General features: G+C 35.1%; 1 protein-coding gene across 4 annotated transcripts in view; it reads right to left on the reverse strand.

The window, feature by feature from the left end:
- LOC5571227 (G protein-activated inward rectifier potassium channel 3) overlaps positions 1–17,216 on the reverse strand; it is an 80,132-nt gene that overhangs the window by 30,522 nt on the left and 32,394 nt on the right. For 2 of the 4 annotated variants that reach the window (XM_021851312.1, XM_021851314.1), the window contains exon 1: positions 12,281–12,806. The exons of 1 other annotated variant lie outside the window; for it this stretch is intronic. In XM_021851312.1, the coding sequence (XP_021707004.1) occupies positions 12,281–12,498 (218 nt within the window). In that variant the 5' untranslated portion in view covers positions 12,499–12,806. Of the gene's footprint in view, positions 1–12,280; positions 12,807–17,216 lie in introns of those variants that run through there. One more of the 4 variants, XR_002501615.1, reaches the window with a different exon arrangement.

The following is a 17,216-nucleotide window of genomic DNA, read 5'->3' on the forward strand; positions in this document are numbered from 1 at the left end:
ATACTCTATGTCCAGGGAAGTCAAGGAAATTTCCATTAGGAAAAGATCCTGGACCGACAGGGAATCGAACCCAGACACTCCAGACACCAAAAAGAAGAGGAAGAATCGTGTTTGAAGTAAGTTCTATTGGCTCCGAACTTTTGCACTTACGGTACACCATACTAAGTCACAAATTTTCAATGTCCGTGTATGACTACAGTGACTTTTGAAGTCATAAAAAAAATCCATGTAATGATTAAATTCTGGTAATTTCTGAAAAATACCCATACAAAAACAAAAGAAATTTACTAACTGCTATTTAAAAAAAATCTTGATCAATTGTGGAAAAAATGTGTATTGAAAAATACATTGTAGGGGAAAGAACTAATTAAACACTACCGTGACAAACTTTGACATGGTTTTTTTTTCTCGGCCTAATTTTCTAGAACTTTGCTATAAGTAACAGTTCAATACGATGCATATTGTGATCGAATATGAGCTCAGTAGCTTTTCAAAAAAAAAATTGGTGAAATAAATCAAAAGTACCAAGAAAAGGAACCGGCTCCCTACCTGACTGATTTAAAAAAGTAATATCCAGTTAGAATCTTAACATTGATGCTGATTATTATAGCTGCTTCAATAACGTTTATGACATCAATAAAATTTTGGATGAAATCAGCTATTTATACTTGATGTCCTTAAACAAGTTCTAGCCAAACTATTTTTCCAGTTGCAAGGACATGGCCAAGATATTTCTAGGTCATAAACCAAAATGAAACATTTCCCGTTCATCATCAATCATCAACGACGCGTTCAAATTTCAATGACGGCCTACTTCGCCTTAAGTCGCCTTCGTGATCGCAATCATCGTCATCATCGAAACTTCAAAAGCCGCTTTTCTACTAAAAACTGATTTGTACTGAAAATATGTTTCGATTGGCGAATAAAACAATTTTGTTCACATTTTCATTTAAGGACATTATAAAGCAAAGCCATGTGATACAACTGCATAGGTAGAGTAAAGTGGGGCAAAAGTTCGAGTGGGGCAAGAGTTTCTTTTTAAGATCAAATCAAATCAAAACTTAGAAATGTCATGGTGGTTCGAATGCTATTTAAGTAAGAGACTTTCACTTCAAATATTATAAAAATCGATTGAGATTTGGAAAAGTTATGGCTCTTTGTTGTTTTTCGACGTAAATATTGTAATATTTGGTCAAACTTTCGATGCATGGAACCAAATGAAGATAAAATATTGTTCAATATTTTATGTAAGGGCGCTTCTAGGCCTATCATAAGGATGCTTTGACGTGTATTAGTTTTTTCATAAATAGTTGGAATCAATTTTTGTCCCATAGCGGGGCAAAAGTTCGAATCTGCGGGGCAAAAGTTCGACCCATGTATAAACCCACGGAAAATTTTTCAAATTTCCTAAAATCTACATATTATCTTCAAATTTAGCGAAATTTGCCTGATCGTGCGAAAAATGTCACAACAATTTTACATTTCCACTTAGTTTTGCGAAAAACTGATATTTTTTGGGTGTATTACAATTCACCCTGTTTTGGGCATTTTTTGTTGAAAATTTAGTGTGTATTTTTCGGCAAACATAAGTTTACGGCTGGTATAAAGTATGCCTGGCATAAAAGTATTGATATTTTGTGTTTTAGCTAACGAACTTTTGCCCCACACTAGATTCGAACTTTTGTCCCACCAGTTCGTTTAAGACAATCAATTTTGAAACTGTTATAACTAAAAATGGGTAAATATTTTAACACAAGTTTGTTAAGCAAAATTATAGCCAATATGTTCGCTGTATGGTATTTGTTTTGTTTCAACTGCTATTTTTTCCTGGAAACTTTGATTATACCACTAAGGTCGAACTTTTGCTCCACCTTACTCTATTAGTAGAATGTACATTTAGCACACAACGATTGTGCGGCGAAAATCATATCACAACAATATCCATCCCAGCTAACACAGTAGCGCTGCGGCTATTACATATTGAATATTTCTAGTCAGGCTTGATTGAAACTCCTCTGCGAGGCAAAGAGTTGGCGATTTTGCCGTTTTTCTGAGGAGAAAAAACTGAACTCAAAATTTTCAACACAGCCCCTCAAGCGATTCGAGTGAGAGTGCAGAAAAAATGCGAGGATTTTTTTAGGTACTCTATCTCTTGTTGCGATGCTCACCTTTATTCACACTTCGAAAGAACTCTTGAGTCTGCCGCCCGAACAAACAGTCCTCGGAGAGTTGTGAGAGCGCCCTTTTTTGATGGAATTTTACTCTGTTGTGTTTTGTGCTGCATCTTCCTCGCTCATTTTTCGTTACCTCTCTGCTTAGCAGTTTTTCGCTCCCTCGCAAAGAAGCAAAGGCAGCACGCTGTTCTAGACTATTTCACCGAACTCTAACGATGTTGAGGAGCATTATCAAGCCTGTTCTAGTAATTGAAAAGTTATTGAAAAATGCGAGTATTTTGAAATGGAAACAAATATTCTTGGTTTTTTTTTTATTACGTAAAACACAATGACTCGAAAACAAATGAGGTTCGTATGAATTATCCACACTAAAGTTTATGGCAACACTGCAACGGAATTTACTAATATTACTACACTGAGGCAAAAATACTTAGGTGTTCCATAAATCATGACTTATGAACCAGCCAAATTATGGTTTCGTTGGACGCTTAACCATTTCAATATTGGGATCATAAGTTTCATAAGTGAGAGCTTTGAATAATTCAAGAGCCACTACTTGAAATGATTTTCATAACAATCGCTAAAAGAACAGCTCCACTTTCAATGTTGGAGACAAGTTAATCGAAGGCAGATCACATTTTTCAAAACATGTCAATTTTGAGGCACGCTTGAAATGAAAGGCAGACATTATTAACAATTGATAATTTTACTTAACCAATTATCATTGCGTTGATTATCGATTTTAATTGATTGACTCATGAAATGAATGATAATGAAATTCTTCAGCTAACAAAATTTAAAAATTTCAACAATAATCGTTGTGGCGCCAAATCATAATTATTCCTTGAGAAATTATTAATTTTTTGCCTCAGTGTACTCAACACGATTGCCGTAGTGATTGTTTACATTTCGCAAAAGTGAAATCTGTCCTAGGTTTTTACTGCACTTAAACGCGATTTCCGATGCTTTCCCGTGATTTTGCACTTGATGATGAATAATATGGTGATCGATAATCATAGTGAAAACATTTTAATTGTATTTTTATGTGTGAAAATGTTCAAAAACGAAATTGAAAAAAAGTTGCTTAAATGTGTTTAGGAAGATTGGAAGAAGAAGCTGGAAGAAATAGCATTTCAGGTGCGTGATAAAGTTGAAGTAATTGAGTTTTGACGAAAAGTTTTATAGCATACAAAAAAGGAGCAGTCTAGCATTGCAAAAAGAGGTAAGAGTGACTAGAATGCAATTAATATGCCTGTATAATTTTGCTCCAACCAAACACTGGGCAGAAGGGAAAGCAGTGAGGGGAGGTATGGTATGTGCCATACTGGTAGCCATTACTGGCTGCCCTATACAATGACCTTAAACTTAGATGATTTTAAACGAAAAAACTGCTCTCGGAAATTCCAAAATGTATGACGGGTTCTACCAACAAATATAAAAATCTGGAGTGCTTTGTTTCGAGAATAACCCTTGCATTTTACATGCCTGTATTCATCAGAGGTTTATTAGTAGAGGTACATGGTCCAATTCAGACCTAGTAAGAGTTTTTTGGACATATTTTTCAAACGATAACGGCATGGGTAGTTTAATGTTTTCGTGAAAGCCTGATTCAGCACGTAAACTTTTCTTTTGAGAAGTTTTGTGCTATATCCTACCAGGACATAACTAGAGATGTTTTAACCAAATTCCTCCCATGTACTAATTCTGACCTCCCTATATTTTATCGTTTTATGCTGTGGCAGTAACAGAATATAACTCCGATTTATTTTGTATCAAGCTTATTAAACTTCTGTAGTAAACGCAGGCAATAAAATAAACCCAATGCTCGACTAATTTCGATTTAATTCGAGTCGGAAGTAAAATGTGGATTTCATTTTTTCTTTCTATCATTATTAACGCAATTTTTAGCCCTGGGCTAGTTTATTTCGGGACCAACGGCTTTATTTCCTTTCCAAGGCAAATCGTCACTATAACTTTTTACGTCATAAGTGCCTATGTCAGGGATGGGATTCGATTCCAGATCCTCGGCGTGAGAGGCGTGTGTTCTAACAACTACAACAGGTCCGTCCCAATATTTAATTTAAAAAAAAGTGAGTGAAATCAGAAACCGGTTCAAAATTGAGTAAAGCCAACTCTCCCTAATTTGATATTTAAGGGATCATCCCTTTTGGCAGATATCGAGGTAAAGGAATTGTCTGAATCTTTGCAATAAGAAGCATTTCAATACGACGCATATTGAAGCTAAATATGAACCCAGTAGCTTTCAAAAATCTCCACTGCCGAAGTGAATCGAAAATGCCAAAAATAGGATCCGGCTCCTATGTTCGAAAATGTCGTTTTAACGTTCAAAATAGAAATTTAAAAAAAAATCCGGTTAAAGAGGTATGGAAAACTGAAACAGATAGCTGCGTTTCGGAACATAAAGTTGGAGAACCCAAGTAACAATTCAACAGCAACTTGGCTTTCGCGTAGATTTATTGATGTTTTATGACAATTACGTGATTGCTACAATACTTAGAGGCTACATTTAACGTTGCCAAAAGATGATATTTTATAATTCAACTCTTGGCTGTTTGCAAAACCTTTTAGAGCAAAAACATAAAGTCGAAAAATTTTGTTGCTACAAAACCAGCTTTATTGCAGCATACAATACCTTATTTTAACTGCTTGCCGTGGCTGAACGACTCTTATTTGTTACGGCTTCGATAGAAGACTCATATTATAGACCTTGTTGTCATAAAATCTGCTTTTGAACTACATGACTTCCTCTTGGTTTCTGTTGACTTACCTTATTTATACCTCACAAATCAGTATTTGGGCACATAAGATACAACAACACCAATTTAATACTTGTCACTACAATATAACGTCACTTATATTGCGTTATCACTAAGGAATATATGTTTGCGTATATTCTTCAAAACAGCACGCCCGAAATGTCAGACTTTGTTGAATGCTGCTTAGTTACCATAAAAAGCGAAAAAAAAGCTGAATCATCTTAAAACATCATTTATTGAGACAATTTTACATCCACAAATGCCGAATCATAACAGTATATAGTATAAATAGTACGATGATTAAACTGACCTGATAAAATTTGAAGCACAATTACTGCCCAAACAAACCCAGAAATGTTGAATATGATTTATTCTTCTGCTGGCGTTTTCTTTAAGCAAATGCTAAATAACTTGAAATATACCACTTTCAGATGGGGACACGCAATTTAACTTGTTTTTCATCACATTTCACAGTGGACGAATTCCATGTCAAATCGGTCAGTCACAGAACTCGATCATCTTCGATTAGAAGTAAATTTTGCACATGTAATTGGTTTGATACAATAAGAGTTTTCCATAGGAAAATCGATCATTTTGACTCGAGAATAACTTTTGAAAATGTCCTATACATATTTGCATACAACTTATTCGAAAAATTCTAACTCCGAAACTGTTGATTTTAGAGAAAAATGTTCTATGAAGAAGTTATAGTGAACCGTTTGGCCTACAAGAAATATATATACACTGAAAAAATATTTTATGTTTTTTCATAAAAAACTCAAACATAAAACTTATATTTTAAATTACACAAAACCCCATTTATAATATTATTTTAATTTTAACCATAGGATCTTGATAGTAAATAGATGTTTGAGACAAAGTTTCATGATGGAGAAATTTTTAATAAAACAGTTTTTCTAAGAACAACTTTTGGTCGATTTTCAAAATTTAGGTTTTTTATTGAAATAAATACGTTCTGATGATACCAAAATAATCTTGAAATGATTCTGAACCATAATGTTAATATGAATAATTTCTCTAGAAGTAGCCATTTTCGAATTATATCGTGTTGAATGCAAAAAATATTATTGTAATAGTAAAACAGGCCACTTTTATTAGTTATTCGCGACTCTCCATCAATCATTGTACGTTTTCGAGAGTACAGACCTTATTTCTTTCCACTTACTTATTTTCCTTGATGAAGAATCGCGAATAACTAATAAAAATGGTCTATTTTAATATTAAAATATTTTTATTTTGGATTAAACTCGATATAATTTGAAAACTACTTCTAGAGAAATTATCCATATAATCAAAGTGGTTCAGAATCATTTCAAGATTCTTATTGTATCATCAAAACGTATTAGTTTTGCCTAAATAACAAAATTTTGGAAATCGGTCAAAATTTGTTCTTTGAAAAACTTTTCTATTAAAAATTTCTCCATCATGAAACTTTATCTCAAACATCTTTTTACTATCAAGATTACATGGTGAAAATTTAAAAAATATTATAAATGGGGTTTTTGTGTAATTACAACTTCTTCATAGAACATTTTTCTCTAAAATCAACAGTTTCGGAGTTAGAATTTATCAAATAAGTTGCATGCAAAAATTTATAGGCCATTTTCAAAAGTTATTCTTGAGTCAAAATGATCAATTTTTCTATGGAAAACACTTATTCTATCATACTAAAACAATGTGTAAAATTTACTGCAAATCGAAGACTATCGAGCTCGATTTTTTTCCGACTCATTCTGAATGGAATTCGTCAGTGAATCTCACTCGGCCCTAAAGATTTAAGCACTATATCGAAATTAATCACTTCAAATATTGAACAAGCAGTACGAACCAAATTATTACAGGCGTATTTTCAATCTTATATCGTTTTGTTTACGTTGGAATAAATCCAGCAAGATCAACGTTATGATAAAATCATTTTCATGATGAAGCAACATTCATCCAGAACAGGTGGCATCAAAATAGCTACCATAAATGCTATTTTGCTTTATTCGTGTGACATAATTATAGACTTCATAGCCTCTTTCAGAGTGGGCCAACTTGTCACGTTCTTATCTTCAAGAGGTCTTGGGGGATCCGATGAAGGCAATAGTGCCTTGACCGTGGTTTTGTGGGCGTTTATTTATAGCACCCTGGAAGTAGTTCGTAAAATTGTCTCTTGGGTCGTAACTCCCACGCGATAATAAACATGCAAAAATAGTCAATTGGCAAATTAATGACAGGTCTAAGTACAAAAACAAAACCAAGTGCCTGTCCAAAAAGATCACTTCGCATTGGTCGTTTTGGCAAAAGCCTACTTTCACATCGTTGAGTTGGAAGGCAACAGGGCAAGCTCGACCGTTTTGCTAGCTCATAAATTATAGTTTCCATCAAAAGTTTGGAAATTTTTCATGAACTGTTTATGTTTCAAATTTATTTTTTATGCGATGTTAAGTTTACCGCATGTGTTCCTACAATGCTAAAATAAATTACAAATACTTAATTAAGAGCAATATAATGGAAATCGTGTCAATTTTCTCTAAACATGTCGCCGTTTGAATATTAATCTGATATTAAAAAGAACTATCATCCTTTACTGCACGGAATCATGAAACGTGTAAGAAACAACCAAATTATGAGCCTTGATTTGAATTTGTTCACAAAATTTGTTTTAAAAGGATACCAGTAGCACTGGCTTTTGTATCGTCAAGGATGTAGACTGAAAACAATGGACCAATGCACTAATTTGACGTTTGAGCGGTGCCGAATGCACTCGTTGCCATGGTCACGTAAATAACACGGCACCGCTTAAACGTCAGACAGTGAACCCGTGCATAGGTCCATGGAGCAGCTGTCGGTTGAGCCGCACGTTCCTGTTATAGGTACGAATTGGCTCAGTAAGCCTAATTTGAGCAACTAAATTTTTCTCAAGTTTGAGTTGAAAGAACTCAATTTAGAGTTGAATCGACCCAAATTAAAGCATTTTTTTTACTAATGGCTTCAAAGGCGAACCACCGCATGCCAACCTTGGAATAAAACGTATGTTTTCGATAAGAACACTCACAGCTTCATATTTTTTCATTGTTTTTCAAATGCAACAACCTTTACAGGAAAATATATTGCGATTGGACCAGTATTTCTTACTGCACTTCTGACAATGCTTTAAAAACCAGAGTTATTTCCCTGTACTTGCCACAAAATCTTCAATTACGATTATTTGGCCACTTAAAAGTTTGTTCTATCTCAGTTTATTCACATAAATTGGATTGCGAGATTTGGTATATTTTATTATTTACCATATTTTATATCAATTTTTTCCAAGATAAACCTTACATTGACCGTCGAATAGAAAAAAAGCGAGAAAAGGGTATAACCTTTTGATAAATCCTTGATTTTAGACTCCTTAATGTGCCTAACAACTAAGGAGCTGCCACATATGAAAATACATCGATACATCGTTGTGCTGCAGAGATGTTCATTGCATATTATACTCCAAAGTCAGGAATCAGGAAAGCTCCTACAAAAATATATTTTGCAGAAATGTTCATTGTTTTCTGAAAATTAATGCATAGATATTTTAAAAATAAAGTCCTCAGAAACGCCTCTAAATTTTTGATGGACCATCCATCAAGCAGTACAATTCAAAAAATCAAAAAAATCCATCTAGATTTCTAACCGAAAATTACAACAAAAATTTCGATCATCATACGTTTCAGTTTCTTCTTCGTCTGTTTCCTGGCAGTTCGTTTCTACTGAGAATTGAATACCGTAATCCGGGGGCAAATTGATCACTGGGGTGAATTTAATCAGGTCGGTACCAAATAGAATTTCCTTTCAAGGATGCTTAATACTTCGTTGGCATAACGAACATTCCATATTGTCTAGTTTATAGATGTCAAATGATAATTTTAAACTATTTCATTTTTATTAAGGTCAGTTACATTTAGGCGTATTATGCAGATTTACAAAGTTTAATTTTGCAATAAAATGATGGTATACACAAGTTGTAAGAATTTTGATATCATTTTCAGATTCAGGAGACTCAAATTTAGTAGATAGGGAAATTTTACTTTCTAAAATATGCTTAATTATATAGTGATCAATTTCGCCCCAATGTGTCATTTTCAATTATTGATATTAAAACTTATTTTATGAAATTTTAAAATTTGTTTCATCAAAAAACGACTACATAGTCTGATAGAGATCAATGAATTAATGGTTTTACCGAAATAAATTTGACAATATTTGAATTCCAAAGAAAAACATGACAAAAAGTTGCGAAATAGTGATCAATTTGCCCCTGGATCACGGTACAAACTTAAGCTGAACAACAAAATATTCCTCAGTAGCCCGCTTCTCAGCTTCATAAATACAGGTATTCATTAAGAACTATATGTGCCAATTCATTTTTTTTTTAAATTTTGTATTAGTATCATCCCTAATATAACATAAATTTCTTATATCTAGGTGTTCTGTGTTAGACAGCATTATCAACTAAATTAAGCATTTATTAACATTCTGTTAACAACATAGTATATATGTAAACAACATATTTCATTTGCCGTAGCAGCTCAAAATATTTACAGGTGAGTTGATTTCACCTGCTTATAAGAAGAAAAAACGCTATCAAATGACTTAACCTAATTTAACCTAAATATATAACGAAATGATTTTTGTCTAAAATTATTATTTATTTTATTGGACATTTGTTCCAAAATTTCAACATTCGATATTCTTGTAACTCACCAGGGAGGAAGCTTCAGAATTATTAAAAAAAAAATATTTTGAATCCTCTACAGAGCTTGCTTTCTTTGGCTGGCTTGAAAATTTGTATGAAGATCGTAAGCTTGTTCTTAGGACAAAGTTTAGATTATATATTCGTTACATTTTGGTTGAATGCCCTCAAGGTGATTTTTGAAAGTTAAATTTTTATCTAGCATCAAACCTTCCATTTTTGCAGGTATGAAGAAAATATATCCAAACTTTTTTGCAATCAACTACAGATGACACGCAGGCGCCGTCATTTGGCGAAGAGGCCTGTGTCATCCACATACAATGATTTTTGAAATCTCTGAGGTAACTCAGGTAAGTCAGTTGTATAATATTGGTCCCAAAATTCTGCCTTGAGGAACACCAGCTCTTACAGGAACATTTTCAGATCTAGAGTTCTGACAATTATCCTGAAGTGTACGATTTGACAGATAACTTTGGATTATTCTAAAAATGTATGTTAGAAAATTAAAGTTTTTTAATTTTACGATCAAACCTTCATGCCAAACACTGTTGAATGCTTTTTCTATGTCTAGAAGAGCAAGACCAATAGATTAGCCTTCACATTTGGAACGGATCAAAATTGTGACACGTAAAAGTTGATGAGTGGTCGAATGTCCATGGCGGAATCCGAACTGTTCATTGGCAAAAATTGAATTTTCGTTGATGTGGGCATCATTCTGTTCAAAATAAACTTTTCAAAAAGTTTACTGATGGAGAAGAGCAAACTGATTGGATGATAGCTAATGCGCCAATTTATCATTTTTGCAGGACAGGTAGGAAGATGCTCTATGCCTTGGATGATGAGGAAATTCCCTTTGCGGGAAGATTCTCGACCGTCGGGGTTGCCTTGCTGAATAGCTACATGTTTACCGCTAAGGCTATTTTAGCCCTTGGTAATGGTAATCATAGAACTATTAAGAATTTTCAGGGATTCATATTAAATCGTTTCTGTCAATCAATTTGAAGAAAAGTAATGCAATGTATTTCCGAAAGTCAATTAAGGACTGTTCATTTTAAAAATTGGACACCTTGTGCATGCTGTATCTTTCTTATTAATCAATGAAATTTCAATCGTTTTTTTTTTTTGCACATCGTTCGACTAGTATTGTACAATGTTGTGATAATAAAAATTCTCCAAAATAATTAAATTTCACACGAATATGGAACAACGATTAGATCGGTCGATTTTTTGAGGTTATCAAAATCAATGATTGTAAGAAATTGGCTGGAAAATTCGATAATTTATATTTTCTATTTTCAAAAAAGGCTTGTTGCTCGAAATCATAATCAATCAGAAGCCTGATGGAAAAAAATCAAGTTATTTTTGGAGCAACAATTTTACAGATATAATAAAATCAATTTTCCCGTATATTTTTAAAGATTTTTTTAAATTTGATGGGAATTGATATGAATAGAATTTTTTGTGTAAATGTACGTCCTGACGGAAGTCCTAATATAGTATTAATATGAAAAATAACTTACGCCTTCATAGAGTTACTTAGTAAGTCCCCACGTTACATTCAAAGCACAACAGAAACACAATTGCTTTATTCTTAGAAAACCTATCAAAGTACAATGACAATCATCAAAATTGGCAACACTGCTGTAATAAAATCGATTTTATTTTCCACATATTATTTTCATAATATGTTATTCTGAGATTACCAATTGAAAAATTCGGAGAAAACTGTTTACAATTTTCTGTAGATCGATAAATATGCGTACATGATTTTAAAAGTATGAGACTTTTTAGTTAAACTACCATAAACAGTAAAATTTATACTTAAGACTGTGGTTTAATCTCACGATTTAGCTTTCGTTTATACTAATATAGTTTCTTTAGTAATCCAAACTAGTTTTGAACACGCTTTTTACTTTTCTCTTTTGCTGGGAATAAAAGGATGGTGTATCAGCAAATTTGACCATAAATGGGTAAATCACTAAAGTTACCTAATGTCATAGAATGGTGGAATATGATTGATATTTTTAAAGCTTTACCTTTAGTAGAATAGTAAAGGATACAAACATACAATTTGTTCATAAAAATAAGGATTTTTGTTTTGCGAAAAATAATGTTAAACTTTAACGGACAGCTTGTTTTAAGAGTTTTTGGAAAAACTATTTAGCTCTTCAACCAAAAGCATTTTCAAAGATTTTATATTTTCATAGCATTTTAGAATAATAGGTCAACGATACACAGAAAACCGATTACGATTTTATCAATAAATAAAAAAGATATAGCATAAACAAAGTGTCCACTTTATAAAATGAACAGTCCTTAGTGACAATCTTGCATCTTCCAGCTTCACTCTGAGGTAGTTCTTTCCGCTCCGAACTAAAGAGCTGATTCATTGATATTGGGTAATGTACCATCCGAAAATTAGAGGCAAGTCATTCTTCCTGATAGCATATCAGATATACTCGTCTGCCACACGTAGTAGCATGAATCACCCTTTTTCTGCGCCCAAAAGCATCAACTCATGTTTTGCCCCAAACGTTTTCCATGGAGCCCCACGGTATCCTGTATGGGCCAAGTAACTCTCCCCTCATGAAACGTACCTCTTTCCGAGCGACGGCGATCGAGGGGCGTACACGATCGGAGTTGTGGGCGTCACCGGGCTTCCCTTCTGCTGAAACGCATGGTAGCCATTCCCCTCCGGTCCACCGATGATGATCGGCGGCAGCTTGTCAAACGGATTCCCCAGCAGTTTCTGGTCATCTCGATGATCCGGCGATTCAACGTCCGCCACCGGTACGGTATAGCTCTTCTTGCTCATCTCACTTATCTAACTAGCAGCACTTCACCGATCGTCACGTCTCTTCCAAGAGTTTCGGAACTTTCCAGTCAACTGTAGCGCAATTCATCCAACATGAAATTCACAAACAATCAGCCTTATTGAGGCATTCTGCAAACTGCTCAACTCACATCCCCGACAAGCGTCCGATAAGCTGATAATGTTGTGCCCGTAGCCAACCCAATGAACCGTGCTCGATTGCGGTAATTTACTGCAGCGAATTCTCTGCTCGATTGAATACCGATTCCGTTCCGTTCGCGTCTACCGTGCGTGCAAGACTAATCCCCGAAGTCGCCTTCAGCTATCGGCTCGCCGGCAGGCCATTCGTCGGTCCATCCATCGGTGGCTATGATGATGATGGTTGTTTAACAACTCCACTCCTCGTCAGACCCAACCCCCCTCTGATCATCAACCTTCTTCTCGATCGGTGGCTATTGAAACGTTATCAGTGCCGAAGTAGCCCACACAGGAGTAATGGGACCAATTTCATGGTTAAAATGTTTAAAGGTGTTTAAATAATTTATAGCATTTACATACAGCTGTTAGAGCATCATTGGGTAGGCTATATTGTTTTGAACACTAAAAACTTTTGAGTCAAAAGAGATTCAAACTTTTTTGTTTATCGTAATGATCATCCGGATGAAGCATGTGGAGTTCATAGGCGTATAAAACATCAATTTATTTTTGTCATTTGAAACAAAGGTTTTTGAAACGTTTTGTGTTTCTTTTGAAACACAGCTTGGTAAATATACTTTCATAGCTGCCTATTTGCCTTTTCAATGCTCTGGGCAGCAAGTTAATTTGCTTCAAAATGACGTACGCAGTCAATTTTTTTTTGTCAGCAATTGCAACGGCAGAATTTTATTTGATGAGTGGGCACTAAGGATATTTCTTAATTCAATACTCTGATAGCACTACTTCTTTTTCCTCTTCTGGAAACCCTCTTAGGATTGATTTTGTATTAACCGACTCCAGTCAACTTTGTAGTCAACTGGTTACTCTAGCTGATTTTGATTCTGATCAGCCTGTTACATTTCAAATATCCCATGAAGCGATTTTCAGTGCTATCAACTCCACTTATGTTCGAGCAGTCTGGAATACATATGAAACATACATCGATAGTAATCTTGATGTTAATAATTTTTTTGCAAACAAAACTTGATTGACAATGCTCTCGAAACATTAACAAATTCCATAATTGGGGCAAGGGGCATTGCAATACCAAAATGTGAAGTAAAATTCGAAACCGTGATTATAGAAGGTGATCTTAAATTCTTGATCCGTCCTTAACCCTTAAAGGCCAGAGACGACCCTTGAAGTTTTAAAGGGCCACAATTCGGAGACCAGTAAATCAATTAATTTGAAATAAGTTTTAAAGTAAAAGCGGTTAGTTGGTCTTACAATCCTTGGGTGAGCCATCTCTACTGACCCCTCCCCTGTATATAGGTAACAGAAAAAGCGTGGACAAGAGGGGTCCGAAAATGGCCTCATACGAATATCTCAACATCCAAATAAGCTAGAAGTTTGGTGCCTTTGGCAAAGTTATTCAGCGTATCAAAAGCTATCTGGCGATGAGAAACCTGATTGAGAATTCATCCGCTAGGTGGCCCTAATGACAATTTTTATTCAATCATCTGGATCTCAAGATCCTAATCATTTCGAATGTTGGTGTCTTTGCAAAGCTGTTCAGTAGATCAAGAGCTATCTGGCTGTGATGAGTCTGATTGGAAATTCATCCGCTAGGTGACGCTAGTAAAAATAAATTTTCAATCTTACATATACCTCACGATTCCTATAATCTTGAAGGTTGGTGTCTTCGGCAAAGATATCCAGCAGATTAAGAACTATCTGGAAGTGCAACATCTAATTGAGAATTTATCCGCTAGGTGGTGCTAGTATAAAATTTCCTTCAATTGTCTGTATCTCTAGATCCCTATCAGCTCGAAGATTGGTGTCTTCATCAAAGTAATTTAGCACAATTAGGACTATATCGCGATGAAGAGTCTGAATGAAAATTTATCCGTTAGATGGCGCTAGCAGCAAATTTTCTTCAATTGTCTGTTTCGTAAGATCTTTTTCAGCTAGAAGGTTGGTGTCTTCGGCAAAGCTGTTCAGGAGATCAAGTGCTATCTAGCGGTGAAGAGGTGGATTGGAAATTCATCCGCGAGATGGCGTTTGTAAGAACAAATCTTCAATCATCTCTATCACTGATTTGGAATGGTCGTGGCTGGACAAGACCGTAGCAAATCAGCTACAATATGCAACCGTATTTTTGGGCTATCTCGAGGTGAAAAACCTATTTGAGAATTTATCCGCTAGGTGGTGCAAGTAACAAATTTTCTTCATTTGTCTGTATCTCAAGATCCTTATTAGTTAGAAGATTGGTATCTTCGGCAAAGCTGTTCATTAAATCAAGGGTCATCTAGTGATAAAGAGTTTGATTGGATATTCATCCATTAAGTGACGAAAGTAAAAAGCAATTTTCAATCTTCTCTACCTCGTCTTTATAGCTAGAAGATGTGTTTCTAATCAGATTATCCACCATAAGGTATCACTTAATCTGTTAAACAACTTGGCCGACGACAGCTGAATATAGCTGCGTATCTTTGCCAAACACTCCAGCCTTCTAGCTGATAAGGATCATGAGCAACAATACTGTTGCATATTGCTACTGATTTGCTACGGTCATGTGACCAATCAGGTTTTGAATGGGCATTCCAAATCAGCTTTTAATGATAATCAGCTTTAGGCTATTGCATGCCTCATAACTATTTGAAACGCATTGGTAATAATTTCTACTCAGCCATACATTGGCTCATTACGCGTGGTAAAGTTGGACAAATTATGGGTGATATGGGATTTGAACCCAGAACTGTATGCTAGACGAGCGTATTTAACATGAGATGGATGGATATGGGTTATGAAAGGGGTCCACGTGGTCTGTAGGGATTCGAATTCTAAACTTGTAACCAACTCAGTTATTGGGTCACCAAGTGGCTCGATAGCTTAGTTGGTAAAGCGCTCGTCTAGCATACAAGAGTCCTGGGTTCAAATCCCAGCCAAGCACGTGGATTTTTTAATAATTTCACCCATAATTTGTCCTTCTTTACCACGCGTAATGAGTTAATTAATTTAATAACCATGCGGATTGGATTACCGAACAGCTCAATATAAGCGTCAATTCATACATTGGCGCCAATATCTTTCACCTCCAGATAGCCCTCAATCTGCTCAAAACATTGCAGAAGGCACCGACATCCTAACTGATAAGGATCTTTGTGTACAGACAAGAATAAAAATAAGAAAAATTGATACTAGCGCCATATAGCCAAGATATCTGTTTACTAGCGGCACCTAGCGAAAGAATTCCCAATCAGATTCTTCACCGCCATATTGCCCTTGATCTGCTTAACAGCTTTGCCGAAGACACCAACCTTCAAGCTGATTAGTATCTTGAGATACAGACAATTGAAGAAAAATTGTCACTAGTGCCACCTAGTGGGAAAATTCTCTATCAGACCTTCCACCGCCAGATAGCCCTAATTCTGCTGAATAACTTTGACGAAGACACCAACCTTCTAGCTGATAAGGATTTTGAGGTATTGAAGGTTGAACATATTTTTTACTAGTGAGCAATTCTCGCTGAAACCAGGCCGCCATCGGCACCTATCGTTAGAATTCCAATTTTATGTCACTGATCGCTAGTTTTCGATAAAACTTAAGGGTGGTCTTTTCTGTTTTCTCAAATTGGTGGACCCCTCGTACGCCAGCCAGCTGAACAGTTGGCGAAAAAGCCCATTTTTTGATAAATCTTGGGTATTTCTTCACGGGATATGTCTCATATTTCGCTTGGAACACATAGCAAACTTAGTGGCATCGTAAAGAGAAAGGATATAGCTTTCATTTAAACTCGAAAAAATTTCGGCGTCCATTTTGAATTTGGCCGCCACCTTGAATTTTGTTAGAAAAATCGTTTTTTCACCATTAGCGCACCGCTTGTTTTGAATTCTGAGATCACCATCAGAAAGCTGAGGAAAAATTGCGTAAATAGGCTACAGAAACTAGGTGAGCAAAGGTATTTACCCTATGATATGAACGATTTTCTAAATCATGTTCTACTATTTTGACGTATATTGCGAGTTCAATCAATGTAAACATCATTTTTTGTACAACAAAGAAACAAGTTTTCAATCGTTGGTGTATTATTTGAGACAGATGAAGAATAGGAGTATTACTTTGAGTGAAAAAAATCTGGCGGCCATCTTGGATTTTGACGCCATCTTGGTTTTAAATAATAGAATGAGTTTTTACCTTGATAGCACTCAACATGTTGAATTTTAATGCTACCGTTACACTTATTCTTCTTCTTGTTCTTCTTTTTCCTGACGTTACGTTCCTACTGGAACAGAGCCAGCCCTTCAGCTTAACAAGCTTTGAAAACAAATTATCAAATATTATTTTTAACGCTTATTTGCTACCTGAAAGATTCTTCTGCATATCTTCGAGTTGAGAAATAGCATTATTTCATTCATTTATTTGGTCTAAAACCGTTGATAGAAATGAACAATCAGTTGAACAGCTGAAATAAGATAAAAAAATAGAATCTGTTTGTTTTTTTTTATCGTGGGCCTCATAATTCAACATGATGAGCACTGAGATGGTAAAAAATCATTCAACTGCTAAAAACCAAGATGGCGTCG

Source organism: Aedes aegypti, chromosome 3 (genome assembly GCF_002204515.2).
Source record: "Aedes aegypti strain LVP_AGWG chromosome 3, AaegL5.0 Primary Assembly, whole genome shotgun sequence".
NCBI lineage: Eukaryota > Metazoa > Arthropoda > Insecta > Diptera > Culicidae > Aedes > Aedes aegypti.